At 45.0% G+C, this 18,552-nt stretch overlaps 1 protein-coding gene across 2 annotated transcripts in view; it reads right to left on the bottom strand.

Moving 5' to 3' along the window:
- The window catches only part of CCDC180 (coiled-coil domain containing 180), a 28,636-nt gene extending 14,312 nt beyond the window's left edge, over window positions 1–14,324 (bottom strand). For both annotated transcript variants that reach the window (XM_075259066.1, XM_075259067.1), the window contains exons 1-15: window positions 14,271–14,324; window positions 10,387–10,567; window positions 10,108–10,298; window positions 8,168–8,256; window positions 7,015–7,124; window positions 6,808–6,936; window positions 6,286–6,396; window positions 3,912–4,007; window positions 3,374–3,537; window positions 3,173–3,292; window positions 2,714–2,793; window positions 2,099–2,187; window positions 1,616–1,738; window positions 1,357–1,530; window positions 667–782 (exon numbers count right to left, since the gene is read on the bottom strand). In XM_075259066.1, the coding sequence (XP_075115167.1) occupies window positions 667–782; window positions 1,357–1,530; window positions 1,616–1,738; window positions 2,099–2,187; window positions 2,714–2,793; window positions 3,173–3,292; window positions 3,374–3,537; window positions 3,912–4,007; window positions 6,286–6,396; window positions 6,808–6,936; window positions 7,015–7,124; window positions 8,168–8,256; window positions 10,108–10,298; window positions 10,387–10,455 (1,661 nt within the window). In that variant the 5' untranslated portion in view covers window positions 10,456–10,567; window positions 14,271–14,324. The remainder of the gene's footprint in view (window positions 1–666; window positions 783–1,356; window positions 1,531–1,615; window positions 1,739–2,098; window positions 2,188–2,713; window positions 2,794–3,172; window positions 3,293–3,373; window positions 3,538–3,911; window positions 4,008–6,285; window positions 6,397–6,807; window positions 6,937–7,014; window positions 7,125–8,167; window positions 8,257–10,107; window positions 10,299–10,386; window positions 10,568–14,270) is intronic.
- Window positions 14,325–18,552: the final 4,228 nt, after the last annotated feature.

The following is an 18,552-nucleotide window of genomic DNA, read 5'->3' as shown; positions in this document are numbered from 1 at the left end:
AAGCCGAAAGGTTGCAGCATTCACCCCTCCAAACAGCTGATTGTTGGGGATGCCAAGAGAAAGACCGCCAACAGATCTAATATTGATAACCTATCCTAAGGAAAGGACATCAATATTAAAGTCCCAACCCCCCCTTTGACAGTAATATGGAGACATCATAGACTATATAGATGTACATAACTGTGACTTTTGTGACTGGTTGGCCCCAAGTCATTGCCTTTGGACATTTCTGGATTACATTGTTGTGATAACTGCTTGTGTACATCTCTGAGGAATATGTAAGCACTATAACAACACAAGATTTCCTTTGTAATGTTTTAATAGATCTGTCTCATAAAGAAAACTCCCATCTATATGTTCTAATAGAGAACATGGACATAACAAGCTGGGACATAACAAGCTGGAACATAACAAGGATCTGTCCTATATATCATACGGATGACACTCACTGTCATGTAACACTACACATACCCTGCAGTGGATATGTCTGACCAGAAACAACTTTCCCTATAATAGGCTTCCAACTTGATGCTTCAGTTTTGTCACATAACATTGGTGGATCTCACTGACCCCATCCACAGCGACCCCCTAGTGCAGCTCTCTAGCAGACCTTCCATACCTGAGGAACCATAGCATTCATGCATACAGGCCAGACACAGCACCCACCCAGACTTGATATCCTGTAGAGCCGCCTGCACCCTTCCCATACACACACGCAGCTGTTCCGCTGTGCTCTCTTGCCGCAGTTTGTCCAGAATTATGTCCAGATCTGCTTCCTTTGCCTTAAAAAAAATAAAAAATATTACAATGGATCTTTAGTTTGTTGCATGTAAAAAAAAAGTTATAGGAGATATCTACTTTCTATTATTGATGGCTTATCATTAGAATAGTTTATTAATATTGGATCTGAGAACCAGGACCTCCGCAGATCAGCTGTACTAGAGCAGGTACTGTTCACCAGCACAGCTCACTATCCAAATAAAGTCTAGGAGTGGCTTTAGGAATTGCAACATTGCCCACTGAAGTCTATGAGACAGCATTGCCGAACCTAAACTCACCATTAAAATGTATATCATATAGAAAAATGTGTAGTCCGGCAACTCTGGACTGTATGTAAAATGTATATGGCGAACTAGAAGCGTAGTTGGGATGTAAGCCCAGCCCTGCAACAGCTGATCTGCGGGGTCTCAGCTGTCGGACCCGCACAGATCTAATATAAAGTGGCCTTTCTTAAAGTGTCAAACACAAAAAGTGAATGTAAAAGTGAAAAGCTGCACAATAAAAAAAAAAATGTAGAAGTAATGTAAATGTAAAAGTAGTAGCCTGGGAGGTTTAGTACTAGGGGAGTGTCCACACCTGGTTTTCTGCCTCGTGCTTCTGACGACAGCTGTCTATATTGTTTTGCAGGGTCTCTTCTTGTCTGGCAAGTCCAGTTTGCAGGATTTCCCATAGGTGAGCTGATTTTTTGGCAAATTTAAACAATTTGTTGATATGTGCGGCCATTGCCTGTGATACAGATTCTAGAGAATCCTGAAATGAAAACAGGAGAATGTTGAAATCCGAGGCCGCAAGGCAGAACGGTCGATGTTATATGGACTGACGCCAGGACACTTACACTGTACATCTGATGGGTTTTCTCAGACTCCTCCTTGAAGTGATCAATAAATGGGGATCTTTCCTTGGTCAGAATAACCTCGGCGTCTTCATGACTGTAGATGTTCAGCTCTATTAACTGTGCCTGGAATAAAACACAAATCCTAAATAATAATCCATCTCTCATATGACAGACAGTGAAGTAGTTACGAGAGATACAGGGCAGACAACAGCTATGAGGCCTAGGGTCATAGGACACAACACCTTCCCCTGATTATTATGACACCATGATAGTGGTTATCTATAGCAGTCACTAGGGGGAGCTCCCTTCATACAGATTTACTGTGCTCAGATTAGTGTTATTATGGCTTGTATGCTAGTTTTCTGGCATAAAAAGTTGTATTTTTTTGCATAACCACAACATTTTTAATTCTGTTTGGTGAGGATTTGCAGGTGGTGAGATACCTGTTACATACCCCAACTGCGACCACAGTGAAACACTTACCTTACTCTTCTCTGACTCTCTTATACATCTTCGGATCACATCATCTTGAATGTTACGGAGTTTGTCTAAGAATTGTGAACTTACATTGTCTGAATGGGGGAAGAAAAATGGTTAATATGTTCTCATACATTTGTAAACCTGTCACATGACCTACAGGATTAAAGGGATTATCCAGTTTCTACTATTGATGGTTATCCTTAGGATAGGCAATTGATATTAGATCTGCAGGTGTCAATAAACTGTATCAAGACAGTGTATACATCCCAGGAGGCATGCCGCTTACTCGCCATAAAAACTGTAGCAGCAGGTGTAGGTACTGCTGCGCTGTCCCATAGACATCAATGAGATGCTGCTATAGTTTGTAGAGCGAGTGAACAGCGCGGCTCCTCAAATGTAAACATTCCCATACACCCAGGACCCCGCAAAGATCTAATGATGGGCTAGCCTATTGATAAACCATAAATAATAGAAACCAAATAACTCCTTTGGGGCAACTTGTGACAACAACCCATAAAATTGCATTCAACATTTCAGGGTCTGTGAGGTGATCTAATCTTTGAACCTTCTGATCTAAGACCAGTAAATCAGTGTACAAGTCACAGTCATGCCACTTACCTATCTGCGTGTTTAGGGCTAGGAGTGAATCGCGCCACTGAACCACTGCTGTCTTAGTGCAAGTTGGAGGGACAAAACCACTGTGAAAGTAAACTTATGGTGAGATGAATCATTGCCGTAGATAATATATAGAGAGAATACATTAAAGGGGTTCTCCTGTTTTATAATCACATGATATGTCTGTAGACCAATTCTAAGCAAGGCTGATGAACATCCAGGGAAAAAAAAAAGGTCTGACGTCCCTTGAAGGGGTATTCTGCTCACAGCAAGTTACTTGCTGATTCTGTAGGCTCCCTATTGTGGGCAGGGGATAAAATGATGTGACTGGAATAACCCTTTAACTCCTGGCATATGGTAAGAGTATTAGCTGCCTCTCCTGGTCATGTTCTAGCCTTGTAGTATTACAAAACGCATAGATCCCTGTTAGTGAGGTTATCGGCCCCTCTAGTCTTCTGATACCTGACTGAGCACATAAGCTGGAGCCTCTCTTCATTCAGAGGTTTGTACAAACCCATCAGCAAATCCGCTTCTGTTTTCACTCTTCCTGGGATTTCATCTATTTCACGTTCTACAAAGTCTCTGTGGGACATATAACAAGGTTATACACCAGGTCTTGGAATAAATAACCCGTATTTCATGTAGCAAATCTATACAATTCACCTGAATTCCTGAATTATCACTTCTCTTTGATAGCATCTCCAAGCCTTTATCAGATCCTGCCACCGGAGGCGCTGCAATCCCTCTCTCTTCAATTCGGCTTCCATTAGATTAAGGGAAAGCTTGGCAATAGCTCGGTGGTTGGCTAATATGGCCTGATTTATCATCTAAGAGAGTGAGGATACAAGCAGGAAACAATATAATCCATATATGCTATAGAAAATTGTGCATGGATGGGACTGGAGGGTGAGGGCTCAGGTATCCTACTGACAAGGAGCTAAATGCAGGGGTTGTGGATTTATGCAATGACTGCAAGTGATACAGTACACAGGTCTTACGGACTGCTGGCGTTCCTGACACAGCCTTTAGGTTATGTTCCCACTGGGTATAAATGTTTGCAACAGTCCCATTAATCTGAACGTACCTTGCAAAAATCCATGTGCTTGATGCCGAACTGATAGAACTGATATTTTAGCCACATACATTTCTGGGAAGATATCCCATATGTGAATACAGCCTTAGAAGCTTCAGTATGACTTACCATGGCCTCATTATTTATAAATCTATGCACATCAGATGGCATCAGAAAGCAAATATCTTTCAAGAGTGTCGTGTACTTCCTCAGGACTTCCGCAATCTACAATAAAAAAACGTGTTTATTAGGGTGAAAGCGGAAAGGAAAGCATCAATCTGGAGTAGTTTGTGCCCAAAACCGGCGACATGCTTTACACTTCACCTTCTATGTGTATTAGACACTTATTGTGTTAAATTTTGAGGCAGAAATTGCACCAAAATTTAAGCTGTTACACCAAATTTTTCATGTCACAATTCTGTTGTAAACTAAGCCAACTAATAAGTGGAGCAAGGCTAGACTAGACAGCGTGAGAGTGCGCCAGATTATCAAACAGCGTCAGACACTTTGGAAAATCTGGTGCAGTCCAAGACTACTGTCAAGGCTATGGGCACATTCATATGATCGGGTTTCAGTCATGAAACTCAGTCCATGTGTTGGTCAAATTTACCAGCTTGCATCTTATGCCGGGAGACGGACTCAAAGTTTTATAATTATCTATGCTGATAGGTGTTCCTGAATACTTTCCTGTACTATATTAACTACAGTATATCACTGAGAGGCAGGGAATCCTACAATCATAGACAACTATACTGTAAGGAGTCCCTGCATACTGTCCTGTACTATATTCACTACAGTATATCAGTGGGAGGCAGGGAATCCTACAATCATAGATAACTATACTGTAAGGAGTCACTGCCTACTGTCCTGTACTATATTCACTACAGTATATCAGTGGGAGGCAGGGAATCCTACAATCATAGATAACTATACTGTAAGGAGTCCCTGCCTACTGTCCTGTACTATATTCACTACAGTATATCAGCGGGAGGCAGGGAATCCTACAATCATAGATAACTATACTGTAAGGAGTCCCTGCATACTGTCCTGTACTATATTCACTACAGTATATCAGCGGGAGGCAGAGAATCCTACAATCATAGATAACTATACTGTAAGGAGTCCCTGCATACTGTCCTGTACTATACTCACTACAGTATATCACTGAGAGGCAGGGAATCCTACAATCAGAGACAACTATACTGTAAGGAGTCCCTGCATACTGTCCTGTACTATATTCACTACAGTATATCAGTGGGAGGCAGGGAATCCTACAATCATAGATAACTATACTGTAAGGAGTCCCTGCATACTGTCCTGTACTATATTCATTATAGTATATCAGTGGGAGGCAGGGAATCCTACAATCATATATAACTATACTGTAAGGAGTCCCTGCATACTGTCCTGTACTATATTAACTACAGTATACCAGTGGGAGGCAGGGAATCCTACAATCATAGGCAACTATACTGTAAGGAGTCCGTGCATACTGTCCTGTACTATATTAACTACAGTATACCAGTGGGAGGCAGAGAATCCTACAATCATAGATAACTATACTGTAAGGAGTCCCTGCATACTGTGCTGTACTATATTAACTACAGTGTACCAGTGGGAGGCAGGGAATCCTACAATCATAGATAACTATACTGATAGGAGTCCCTCTCTTGGCATAAGGTGCAGGCCAGTCAATCCAGCCAACACACGGCTGAAACTAAGTCATGTGAATGCGCTCTAACTTTGCACTGTCCAAAACTTAGATAGTTTTAGTTTATCTGTCCTGGTATATATAAGCAGCAGTATTAGGGTGCCTGCCCATGTAGAGGTAGTCACATGTGGCTGAAACTTAACCTGCCAATGAACATGACTGTACAGTATAATAGTGTGCTCATTGGTGGTCGCATGCATATTGTATATATATATTCATATGGTATACATCCAACAAATCCCTCAGTATAAGCCTTTAGTGGCATGTGTCATTCATAGACCCCATGTTATGTTATGCATGGTATATAATTTTTTCAGTATGATATTTAATACAGAATTATAATGATGTATACCGATATATGTGTATACCGATATACAAATATTTCATTCAGATCTAGGATGTGTTATTTCAGTGTTCCCTTTATTTTTTTGAGCAGTGTATATTTTCAGCCACTGATGAGTAAATGGGGGCCTATGGATATGTTTACTGGGGCCTTCCCTACATATATCCCAAACCTACATTACAAAGCACAATGTGAATGTAACCTTACAACAATGGGCCTTTACATAGACATACCTAAGTGAGAGAATGTTCTGTTATTGTACAAGCCTATGTTGCCCAAAGAGATGCCATAAACCATGTAGCCAAGACATCCACAATCTGCTGAAGATGCCTCAAGTTTTGGGCTGTTCTTTAGTTATGTTAGTCAAAAGTCTTGTGAGTTTTAGCCGGATTGGTTATTTGATAGATTTCAGGTCTACCACAGCCCTTCCTTAGTCTATCCCGACCTACCCGATCTGCACGTTTTTCCTCCACTTCCAGCATAACCCTCTCTGTGTCCCTTATGTGCTGTCTCCTGTGACTGGACTCCTGTCCCACCTGAGCCCAGAGTTCATGCAGAGCCTGTGGGGAGAAAAACACAATCATGATCCCGCCACCATCTTGGAGAAATATGCAAAGATCTTCTGTGGATGTAGGCTCGCTCCAATCCTTCTGTCTCTTCACATCACCCCAGACAGACTGGATGATGTTGAGATCAGGGTTATATCTGTGGGGGCGATGTCATCACTTCCAGGACTCCTCCTCCAAAGGGCAAATGTCACACCAGATATTGATGGGATTTACATTTACAAAAATAAACCATTAACCCCTATTTCTGAAAGCATTCTTACTTTATGCCTTACAGATGTATGTCCTAGAATCTTTCCTGGTTCATATGCTAAATACTGCAAACACAGTGTGAATGCAGCCCAAGGATAAGATGAAGCCGTTTATCAGAACAGAACCTCATGTCTATGTCTTGCAGCCACTTACAGTCATTGTGAAGTTTGCTTTGTCAGCCCTGTCTTCATACTTCTGAAATAACAGGTCAGTCTTCCTATCAGATTCACAGATCTTCCACTGGAGACTCTTTCCATCCTCAATAACCAAGATCTCCATTTCCTAGTAGCAAAGAAATAAAAGATGATGGGACAGAACCGTCTCCAGTATAAGAAGCACTGGCAGGAGCCTCACCCCCACCTTACTAATATCCGCCAATTCCTTCTGCAAGGCGGACACGGCAGCATCATGTCGCTCCTGTCTATTGAAGGTGATCCGCTGCAGGATGTCACTGTCTGTCTTCTCAGGAACTAAAATACATGGAAAATGAACCTAAAGTGGTTGTCCAAGACCCATGGGAAATGATACAGGTAAACTATCCACAGGATAAGTCAACAGAATCAGATCAGTGGGGATCTGACACCCGGATCCTGCACTGATCAGCTGATTCAGATCCTGAAGGCTGTATACAAGGTATATAGCCAGAAGCAGCTCTGCTCCTATAGAAGTGAATGGGGGCAGAGCTGTAGTTCCCTGCGCCACCACTATAGTGTGTGTCTCCACACACTGTATACAGCTGCCAGTTCTGTACACTGTAGCGTTGGCACCAGGAAACTCCAGTTCTACTCCCATTCACTTCTATAGAAGCAGAGCCGCTTTTGGTCGTATATACCTTGTATATGGCTTCTGGCAGCCAAATCAGCTAATCGGTGCGGGGTCTGGATCTACTCTATGGATATGTCATCAGTATTCATACTATGGGTCTCAGACAACCCCTTTAACTAGAGTGACTAGGTTATGGATATTGATGACTATCTGGAATTCAGCATTTATTTATTTAAAGGTAATGTACACCTCCCTAGTATAATTTCCCACTAGTGTCCACATAATATAATGGGAACAATACTATATATATGTTAGCATTCCCATATATCTCTATCTGTCTAATGATCCCCCACAAAGAAACACCTTCCGACTGTTCTACTTTTAGCAGTAGGGATCAGTACACATTATTCCTGTGCAGGGAGTAGGGATGCTTACCGATCCCTTCTGCTGCTGTGTTGATGCTGAATGTTTCTTACGACCTCTGTCAGTATGGAGACAGGGATCCAGACAGTAGGTATTTGCAGTATCTGCTCAGCCCGTGGTCTGCCAGCTGCACCAACCTCTCACCTGCCCTGCACAGATCTCAAAGACTGGAAGGGAGAGGTGTGCCGCCTCAGAGCTCGGACTCATCTGACACTGCTGAACCCCCTGACTTTGGACTTTAAGATGCAGGAACTTTTCAGCAAGGTTTGAACTTGAAAAAATACAGAATATCACCAATATGTATGACCGGACTGTAGTGCATTACCAATGACATCACAGAGTCCTCTCACTTCTAGAGCTGCAGCAAAATCTTCACTTTCCTGAGTTTTCTTCAGAGCTGCTGCAGCCTTGTCCCTAAAAGAGAAATTGTAGATCGGAGAACAATTGTATACACACGCTATATACTGTATACACACCTGCAGTTACAGATTACATACTCACCTCTATATACAGGTAAGACCATACAATATACTCTACTGTATACGCACAGTATATACTCCCCTATACAGTCCTATGAAAAAGTTTGGGCACCCCTATTAATCTTAATCATTTTTAGTTCTAAATATTTTGGTGTTTATAACAGCCATTTCAGTTTGATATATCTAATAACTGATGGACACAGTAATATTTCAGGATTGAAATGAGGTTTATTGTACTAACAGAAAATGTGCAATATGCATTAAACCAAAATTTGACCGATGCAAAAGTATGGGCACCCTTATCATTTTATTGATTTGAATTCCCCTAACTACTTTTTACTGACTTACTGAAGCACAAAATTGGTTTTGTAACCTCAGTGAGCTTTGAATTTCATAGCCAGGTGTATCCAATCATAAGAAAAGGTATTTAAGGTGGCCAATTGCAAGTTGATCTCCTATTTGAATCTCCTCTGAAGAGTGGCATCATGGGCTACTCAAAACAACTCTCAAATGATCTGAAAACAAAGATTGTTCAACATAGTTGTTCAGGGGAAGGATACAAAAAGTTGTCTCAGAGATTTAACCTGTCAGTTTCCACTGTGAGGAACATAGTAAGGAAATGGAAGACCACAGGGACAGTTCTTGTTAAGCCCAGAAGTGGCAGGCCAAGAAAAATATCAGAAAGGCAGAGAAGAAGAATGGTGAGAACAGTCAAGGACAATCCACAGACCACCTCCAAAGAGCTGCAGCATCATCTTGCTGCAGATGGTGTCACTGTGCATCGGTCAACTATACAGCGCACTTTGCACAAATAGAAGCTGTATGGGAGAGTGATGAGAAAGAAGCCGTTTCTGCACGTACGCCACAAATAGAGTTGCCTGAGGTATGAAAAAGCACATTTGGACAAGGCAGCTTAATTTTGGAAACAAAAATTGAGTTGTTTGGTTATAAAAAAAGGCGTTATGCATGGCGTCCAAAAAGAAACAGCATTCCAAGAAAAACACTTGCTACCCACTGTAAAATTTGGTGGAGGTTCCATCATGCTTTGGGGCTGTGTGGCCAATGCCGGCACCGGGAATCTTGTTAAAGTTGAGAGTCGCATGGATTCCACTCAGCATCAGCAGATTCTTGAGAATAATGTTCAAGAATCAGTGACGAAGTTGAAGTTACGCCGGGGATGGATATTTCAGCAAGACAATGATCCAAAACACCGCTCCAAATCCTCAGGCATTCATGCAGAGGAACAATTACAATGTTCTGGAATGGCCATCCCAGTCCCCAGACCTGAATATCATTGAACATCTGTGGGATGATTTGAAGCGGGCTGTCCATGCTCGGCGACCATCTAACTTAACTGAACTTCAATTGTTTGTCCAAAATACCTTTATCCAGGATCCAGGAACTGATTAAAAGCTACAGGAAGCGACTAGAGGCTGTTATCTTTGCAAAAGGAGGATCTACTAAATATTAATGTCACTTTTCTGTTGAGGTGCCCATACTTTTGCACCGGTCAAATTTTGGTTTAATGCATATTGCGCATTTTCTGTTAGTACAATAAACCTCATTTCAATCCTGAAATATTACTGTGTCCATCAGTTATTAGATATATCAAACTGAAATGGCTGTTGCAAATACCAAAATATTTAGAACTAAAAATGATTAAGATTAATAGGGGTGCCCAAACTTTTTCATAGGACTGTATATACAGATTGTGTACTCACCTGTATACACAGGTAACACCATACAATACACTGCTCTGTATACACACATTATACTGTATACTCACCTGTATACAGCCGGGTTCTCAGTGAAGCCATCATAAGGCATGCTGTCCACCCACCGGCGCTGGCGAGGAGATAACAGTCCAGCAGAATGGGTGTCCTCATCCCGGATAAGGGGAATCTTTCCACTATCCAATCCTACTTCATGCTGGGCCCCCCTAGCCCGCGCCTCTCCCAGGGAGCGGACAAGCTGCACCTGGAACATTATAACAGGACAAAGGGTTAATTCACATTAAAGAAATCTTCCCTGTATGAACTGTGACCAAGCACAAATGTGTCCTCACCTCTGCATCAAAGATCTGTCTGTAGACCTTACCGCTGGGAACGACATGGACTTCCCCCACAAGAGCCATGATGTCATCTTATGAATACCGACGTGTCAATCCCAGTCATGAGACGATGTATAATGACCGTCACACTCTCCAGGCCAGGACCCGGATTATTATAAAGACATCATCTCCAGATCTGAGGAAAACAGAACCTAAGAAACTGCTGTCTGGCTAACACATAAGTGATAAAACATACATGGAAAAACCGCACAAGCAGGAACTAGTTAGAAAATGGAAGAGCAGAGTCTGAGTGCTATAAGGCCCATCTCTAGAAGCGGATAAAGTACTTCAAACCAACTAGAAACCCAAAAGAAAGGCGAAACACAGAAGAATGAAAATGTATAAAATACCGAACTTTACTGAAACATAATAAAAAACAACAAGTGCGGTCCTTCTATCTACAGCTATGGCTCCGCCCAGTGCGGTCCTTCTATCTACAGCTATGGCTCCGCCCAGTGCGGTCCTTCTATCTACAGCTATGGCTCCGCCCACTGTGGTCCTTCTATTTACAGCTATGGCTCCGCCCAGTGAGGTCCTTCTATCTACAGCTATGGCTCCGCCCAGTGCGGTCCTTCTATCTACAGCTATGGCTCCGCCCAGTGAGGTCCTTCTATCTACAGCTATGGCTCCGCCCAGTGAGGTCCTTCTATCTACAGCTATGGCTCCGCCCAGTGCGGTCCTTCTATCTACAGCTATGGCTCCGCCCAGTGCGGTCCTTCTATCTACAGCTATGGCTCCGCCCAGTGCGGCCCTTCGATCTACAGCTCCGCCCAGTGCGGTCCTTCTATCTACAGCTATGGCTCCGCCCAGTGCGGTCCTTCTATCTACAGCTATGGCTCCGCCCAGTGCGGTCCTTCTATCTACAGCTATGGCTCCGCCCAGTGCGGTCCTTCTATCTACAGCTATGGCTCCGCCCAGTGCGGTCCTTCTATCTACAGCTATGGCTCCGCCCAGTGCGGTCCTTCTATCTATAGCTATGGCTCCGCCCAGTGCGGTCCTTCTATCTACAGCTATGGCTCCGCCCTTTGTGGTCCTTCAGTCTATGGCGATGGCTCCGCCCAGTGCGGTTCTATGTATTACAGTTATGACTCCGCCCAGTGCGGTTCTATGTATTACAGCTATGGCTCCGCCCAGTGCGGTTCTATGTATTACAGTTATGACTCCGCCCAGTGCGGTTCTATGTATTACAGTTATGACTCCGCCCAGTGCGGTTCTATGTATTACAGCTATGGCTCCGCCCAGTGCGGTTCTATGTATTACAGTTATGACTCCGCCCAGTGCGGTTCTATGTATTACAGCTATGGCTCCGCCCAGTGCGGTCCTTCTATCTACAGCTATGGCTCCGCCCAGTGCGGTCCTTCTATCTACAGCTATGGCTCCGCCCAGTGCGGTCCTTCTATCTACAGCTATGGCTCCGCCCAGTGCGGTCCTTCTATCTACAGTTATGACTCCGCCCAGTGCGGCCCTTCTATCTACAGCTATGGCTCCGCCCAGTGCGGTCCTTCTATCTATAGCTATGGCTCCGCCCACTGCGGTCCTTCTATCTACAGCTATGGCTCCGCCCTTTGTGGTCCTTCAGTCTATGGCGATGGCTCCGCCCAGTGCGGTTCTATGTATTACAGCTATGGCTCCGCCCAGTGCGGTCCTTCTATCTACAGCTATGGCTCCGCCCTTTGTGGTCCTTCAGTCTATGGCGATGGCTCCGCCCAGTGCGGTTCTATGTATTACAGTTATGACTCCGCCCAGTGCGGTTCTATGTATTACAGCTATGGCTCCGCCCAGTGCGGTTCTATGTATTACAGCTATGGCTCCGCCCAGTGCGGTTCTATGTATTACAGCTATGGCTCCGCCCAGTGCGGTTCTATGTATTACAGTTATGGCTCCGCCCAGTGCGGTTCTATGTATTACAGTTATGGCTCCGCCCAGTGCGGTTCTATGTATTACAGCTATGGCTCCGCCCAGTGCGGTCCTTCTATCTACAGCTATGGCTCCGCCCAGTGCGGTCCTTCTATCTACAGCTATGGCTCCGCCCAGTGCGGTTCTATGTATTACAGTTATGGCTCCGCCCAGTGCGGTTCTATGTATTACAGTTATGGCTCCGCCCAGTGCGGTTCTATGTATTACAGCTATGGCTCCGCCCAGTGCGGTCCTTCTATCTACAGCTATGGCTCCGCCCAGTGCGGTCCTTCTATCTACAGCTATGGCTCCGCCCAGTGCGGTCCTTCTATCTACAGCTATGGCTCCGCCCAGTGCGGTCCTTCTATCTACAGCTATGGCTCCGCCCAGTGCGGTCCTTCTATCTACAGCTATGGCTCCGCCCAGTGCGGTCCTTCTATCTATAGCTATGGCTCCGCCCAGTGCGGTCCTTCTATCTACAGCTATGGCTCCGCCCTTTGTGGTCCTTCAGTCTATGGCGATGGCTCCGCCCAGTGCGGTTCTATGTATTACAGTTATGACTCCGCCCAGTGCGGTTCTATGTATTACAGCTATGGCTCCGCCCAGTGCGGTTCTATGTATTACAGTTATGACTCCGCCCAGTGCGGTTCTATGTATTACAGTTATGACTCCGCCCAGTGCGGTTCTATGTATTACAGCTATGGCTCCGCCCAGTGCGGTTCTATGTATTACAGTTATGACTCCGCCCAGTGCGGTTCTATGTATTACAGCTATGGCTCCGCCCAGTGCGGTCCTTCTATCTACAGCTATGGCTCCGCCCAGTGCGGTCCTTCTATCTACAGCTATGGCTCCGCCCAGTGCGGTCCTTCTATCTACAGCTATGGCTCCGCCCAGTGCGGTCCTTCTATCTACAGTTATGACTCCGCCCAGTGCGGCCCTTCTATCTACAGCTATGGCTCCGCCCAGTGCGGTCCTTCTATCTATAGCTATGGCTCCGCCCACTGCGGTCCTTCTATCTACAGCTATGGCTCCGCCCTTTGTGGTCCTTCAGTCTATGGCGATGGCTCCGCCCAGTGCGGTTCTATGTATTACAGCTATGGCTCCGCCCAGTGCGGTCCTTCTATCTACAGCTATGGCTCCGCCCTTTGTGGTCCTTCAGTCTATGGCGATGGCTCCGCCCAGTGCGGTTCTATGTATTACAGTTATGACTCCGCCCAGTGCGGTTCTATGTATTACAGCTATGGCTCCGCCCAGTGCGGTTCTATGTATTACAGCTATGGCTCCGCCCAGTGCGGTTCTATGTATTACAGCTATGGCTCCGCCCAGTGCGGTTCTATGTATTACAGTTATGGCTCCGCCCAGTGCGGTTCTATGTATTACAGTTATGGCTCCGCCCAGTGCGGTTCTATGTATTACAGCTATGGCTCCGCCCAGTGCGGTCCTTCTATCTACAGCTATGGCTCCGCCCAGTGCGGTCCTTCTATCTACAGCTATGGCTCCGCCCAGTGCGGTTCTATGTATTACAGTTATGGCTCCGCCCAGTGCGGTTCTATGTATTACAGTTATGGCTCCGCCCAGTGCGGTTCTATGTATTACAGCTATGGCTCCGCCCAGTGCGGTCCTTCTATCTACAGCTATGGCTCCGCCCAGTGCGGTCCTTCTATCTACAGCTATGGCTCCGCCCAGTGCGGTTCTATGTATTACAGTTATGACTCCGCCCAGTGCGCCCTTGTGAAAGAAAAGTATTTGCGCTGCCAGGACTGAGGAGAGGACACTGTGATATGACTTTGGGCCTCACAAACAGATGACCATGAGTAACCCAAGAGGTGAGAAGGTCACAGGAGAAGAAGTCGGTGCCCATGCTCCCTCCCTCAGCCTCTGCTCCTTCTGTCACCATCCCTCACGCCCCTGAGCACGTCCTCAGACCCGGCAGGGCCCCTCACCTGACCCCCGGCTGTTCTTCCTGTCACAGAACTTACTACGGTGCAGAAGCTTGGGGTCACTATGGCAACAAGGCCGTAATATCGCGGGACTGCCCGAAAACGCCGCGCATTTACATATAGGGCGGGGATTTACGGCTGTCGTAGATGCAAGTTATTTGTTTGCCCGGAGCGCCCTCTGCTGGTCACTCGCAGTATTGCAGTCACTGCCATTGAATGGAGTTGTTCAGGTTCATTCCTAATAAATCTGCTTAGTGTAGACAGGAACTTAGCATAAACTAGGTCCTCTAAATAGAAAGAGCAAAAGACCCGCCAGACACAAGAAAAGTAGCACAAAAGTCATTCATTTGTGGCTCATATGCTATAGCAAACTACAACTATCAACCTTCCCCCGACAGCTGCAGGTTTGGGGAAGGGGGATAAGAAACCCAAAAACTAATAGGAAAATATATAGATATTGCAGAGGAATACAAATACATTGGGGAAGGTCTAAGAGCAAAACTGTATTAGTTGCCCATAGCAGCCAATCACAGCACACAGCAAGCAATCGAGGCACATAGCAGCCAATCACAGAATATAGCAGCCAATCACAGAATATAGCAGCCAATCACAGAATATAGCAGCCAATCACAGAATATAGCAAGCAATCGCAGCACATAGCAGCCAATCACAGAATATAGCAGCCAATCACAGAACATAGCAGCCAATCACAGAATATAGCAAGCAATCGCAGCACATAGCAGCCAATCACAGAATATAGCAGCCAATCACAGAATATAGCAAGCAATCGCAGCACATAGCAGCCAATCACAGAATATAGCAGCCAATCACAGAATATAGCAGCCAATCACAGAATATAGCAGCCAATCACAGAATATAGCAAGCAATCGCAGCACATAGCAGCCAATCACAGAATATAGCAGCCAATCACAGAACATAGCAGCCAATCACAGAATATAGCAAGCAATCGCAGCACATAGCAGCCAATCACAGAATATAGCAGCCAATCACAGAATATAGCAGCCAATCACAGAATATAGCAGCCAATCACAGAATATAGCAAGCAATCGCAGCACATAGCAGCCAATCACAGAATATAGCAGCCAATCACAGAATATAGCAGCCAATCACAGAATATAGCAGCCAATCACAGAATATAGCAGCCAATCACAGAATATAGCAGCCAATCACAGAACATAGCAGCCAATCACAGAATATAGCAAGCAATCGCAGCACATAGCAGCCAATCACAGAATATAGCAGCCAATCACAGAATATAGCAGCCAATCACAGAATATAGCAAGCAATCGAGGCACATAGCAGCCAATCACAGAATATAGCAGCCAATCACAGAATATAGCAGCCAATCACAGAATATAGCAAGCAATCGAGGCACATAGCAGCCAATCACAGAATATAGCAGCCAATCACAGAATATAGCAGCCAATCACAGCACACAGCAAGCAATCGAGGCACATAGCAGCCAATCACAGAATATAGCAGCCAATCACAGAATATAGCAGCCAATCACAGAATATAGCAAGCAATCGCAGCACATAGCAGCCAATCACAGAATATAGCAGCCAATCACAGAATATAGCAGCCAATCACAGAATATAGCAGCCAATCACAGAATATAGCAGCCAATCACAGAATATAGCAGCCAATCACAGAATATAGCAGCCAATCACAGAATATAGCAGCCAATCACAGAACATAGCAGCCAATCACAGAATATAGCAAGCAATCGCAGCACATAGCAGCCAATCACAGAATATAGCAGCCAATCACAGAACATAGCAGCCAATCACAGAATATAGCAAGCAATCGCAGCACATAGCAGCCAATCACAGAATATAGCAGCCAATCACAGAATATAGCAGCCAATCACAGAATATAGCAGCCAATCACAGAATATAGCAGCCAATCACAGAATATAGCAGCCAATCACAGAACATAGCAGCCAATCACAGAATATAGCAAGCAATCGCAGCACATAGCAGCCAATCACAGAATATAGCAGCCAATCACAGAACATAGCAGCCAATCACAGAATATAGCAAGCAATCGCAGCACATAGCAGCCAATCACAGAATATAGCAAGCAATCGCAGCACATAGCAGCCAATCACAGAATATAGCAGCCAATCACAGAATATAGCAGCCAATCACAGAATATAGCAGCCAATCACAGAATATAGCAAGCAATCGCAGCACATAGCAGCCAATCACAGAATATAGCAGCCAATCACAGAATATAGCAGCCAATCACAGAATATAGCAGCCAATCACAGAATATAGCAGCCAATCACAGAATATAGCAGCCAATCACAGAACATAGCAGCCAATCACAGAATATAGCAAGCAATCGCAGCACATAGCAGCCAATCACAGAATATAGCAGCCAATCACAGAATATAGCAGCCAATCACAGAATATAGCAAGCAATCGAGGCACATAGCAGCCAATCACAGAATATAGCAGCCAATCACAGAATATAGCAGCCAATCACAGAATATAGCAAGCAATCGAGGCACATAGCAGCCAATCACAGAATATAGCAGCCAATCACAGAATATAGCAGCCAATCACAGCACACAGCAAGCAATCGAGGCACATAGCAGCCAATCACAGAATATAGCAGCCAATCACAGAATATAGCAGCCAATCACAGAATATAGCAAGCAATCGCAGCACATAGCAGCCAATCACAGAATATAGCAGCCAATCACAGAATATAGCAGCCAATCACAGAATATAGCAGCCAATCACAGAATATAGCAGCCAATCACAGAATATAGCAGCCAATCACAGAATATAGCAAGCAATCGAGGCACATAGCAGCCAATCGCAGCACATAGCAGCCAATCACAGAATATAGCAGCCAATCACAGAATATAGCAAGCAATCGCAGCACATAGCAGCCAATCGCAGAATATAGCAGCCAATCACAGAATATAGCAAGCAATCGAGGCACATAGCAGCCAATCGCAGCACATAGCAGCCAATCACAGAATATAGCAGCCAATCACAGAATATAGCAAGCAATCGCAGCACATAGCAGCCAATCGCAGAATATAGCAGCCAATCACAGAATATAGCAAGCAATCGAGGCACATAGCAGCCAATCGCAGCACATAGCAGCCAATCGCAGCACATAGCAGCCAATCACAGAATATAGCAGCCAATCACAGAATATAGCAAGCAATCGCAGCACATAGCAGCCAATCACAGAATATAGCAAGCAATCGCAGCACATAGCAGCCAATCACAGAATATAGCAGCCAATCACAGAATATAGCAGCCAATCACAGAATATAGCAGCCAATCACAGAATATAGCAGCCAATCACAGAATATAGCAAGCAATCGCAGCACATAGCAGCCAATCACAAAACATAGAACATATCTCCCAACTTTCAAACAACAGAAAGAGGGACAGAATGGTCGGCGTGCTTTGCGCGCCATGGAAAATTTAGCTCCACCCACTTTCACGCTGACTCCGCCCATTCTCATCCATTTTTCAGGTGCCCCCACACAGTATAATCCTCCTACAGTCGCCCGTACATTATATGCCCCCACATTATAATGTTCCCTTCCAACTGCTCCGCAGTATTAAGTCCTTCTCCTGGTGCCCCGGTTTAAACTGGCAGAAACTAGAATGGACATGAAATTGGGGCAGCTGGAGGGGGGACATTAAACAGTGGGGGTAGTTGGAGGTGAACAATAAATTAATGGCAGCTGGAGCGGGACATGAAACTGGGGAAACTAGAGGGGGGCATTAAACTCGGGCAGATGGAAGGGGACATTAACCTGTAGGGTTATCTTGAGGTTGACATTAAACTGAGGGCAACTATAGGCAGACAAGTCACCCTCCAGCTACTCCCACAGTTTAATTTCCTCCTCTAGTGACCCCAAATTGTTTAATGTCCCCATGCAGTTGCCCCCAGTTTAATGCCCCCCCCCAGTTTAAGTGCCATCCTTCATCTACCCCCAGTTTCATCTTCCCTCCATCTCTGCCCCCAGTTTCATCTCCACGCTTCATCTGCCCCCAGTTTCATGTCCCCCCTCCATCTCTGTCCCCTGCATTATGTCCCCCCTTCATTTCTGTCCCCAGTTTCATGTCCCCCCTCCATCTGCCCCAATTTAATGCCCCCCTTTATCTGACCCCAATTTAATGTTCCCCTCCATCTCTGCCTACCAGTTTAATGTCCTCCTCAATCTGCCCCCCCACTTCATCTGCCCCTAGTTTCATGTGCTCCCTTCAGCATGGTCACCCTTAATTTT

This window comes from Leptodactylus fuscus, chromosome 11, assembly GCF_031893055.1.
Source record: "Leptodactylus fuscus isolate aLepFus1 chromosome 11, aLepFus1.hap2, whole genome shotgun sequence".
Lineage (NCBI taxonomy): Eukaryota > Metazoa > Chordata > Amphibia > Anura > Leptodactylidae > Leptodactylus > Leptodactylus fuscus.
The sequence above is the reverse complement of the archived record's forward strand: the minus strand, read 5'-3'. Positions and strand labels throughout refer to the sequence as shown.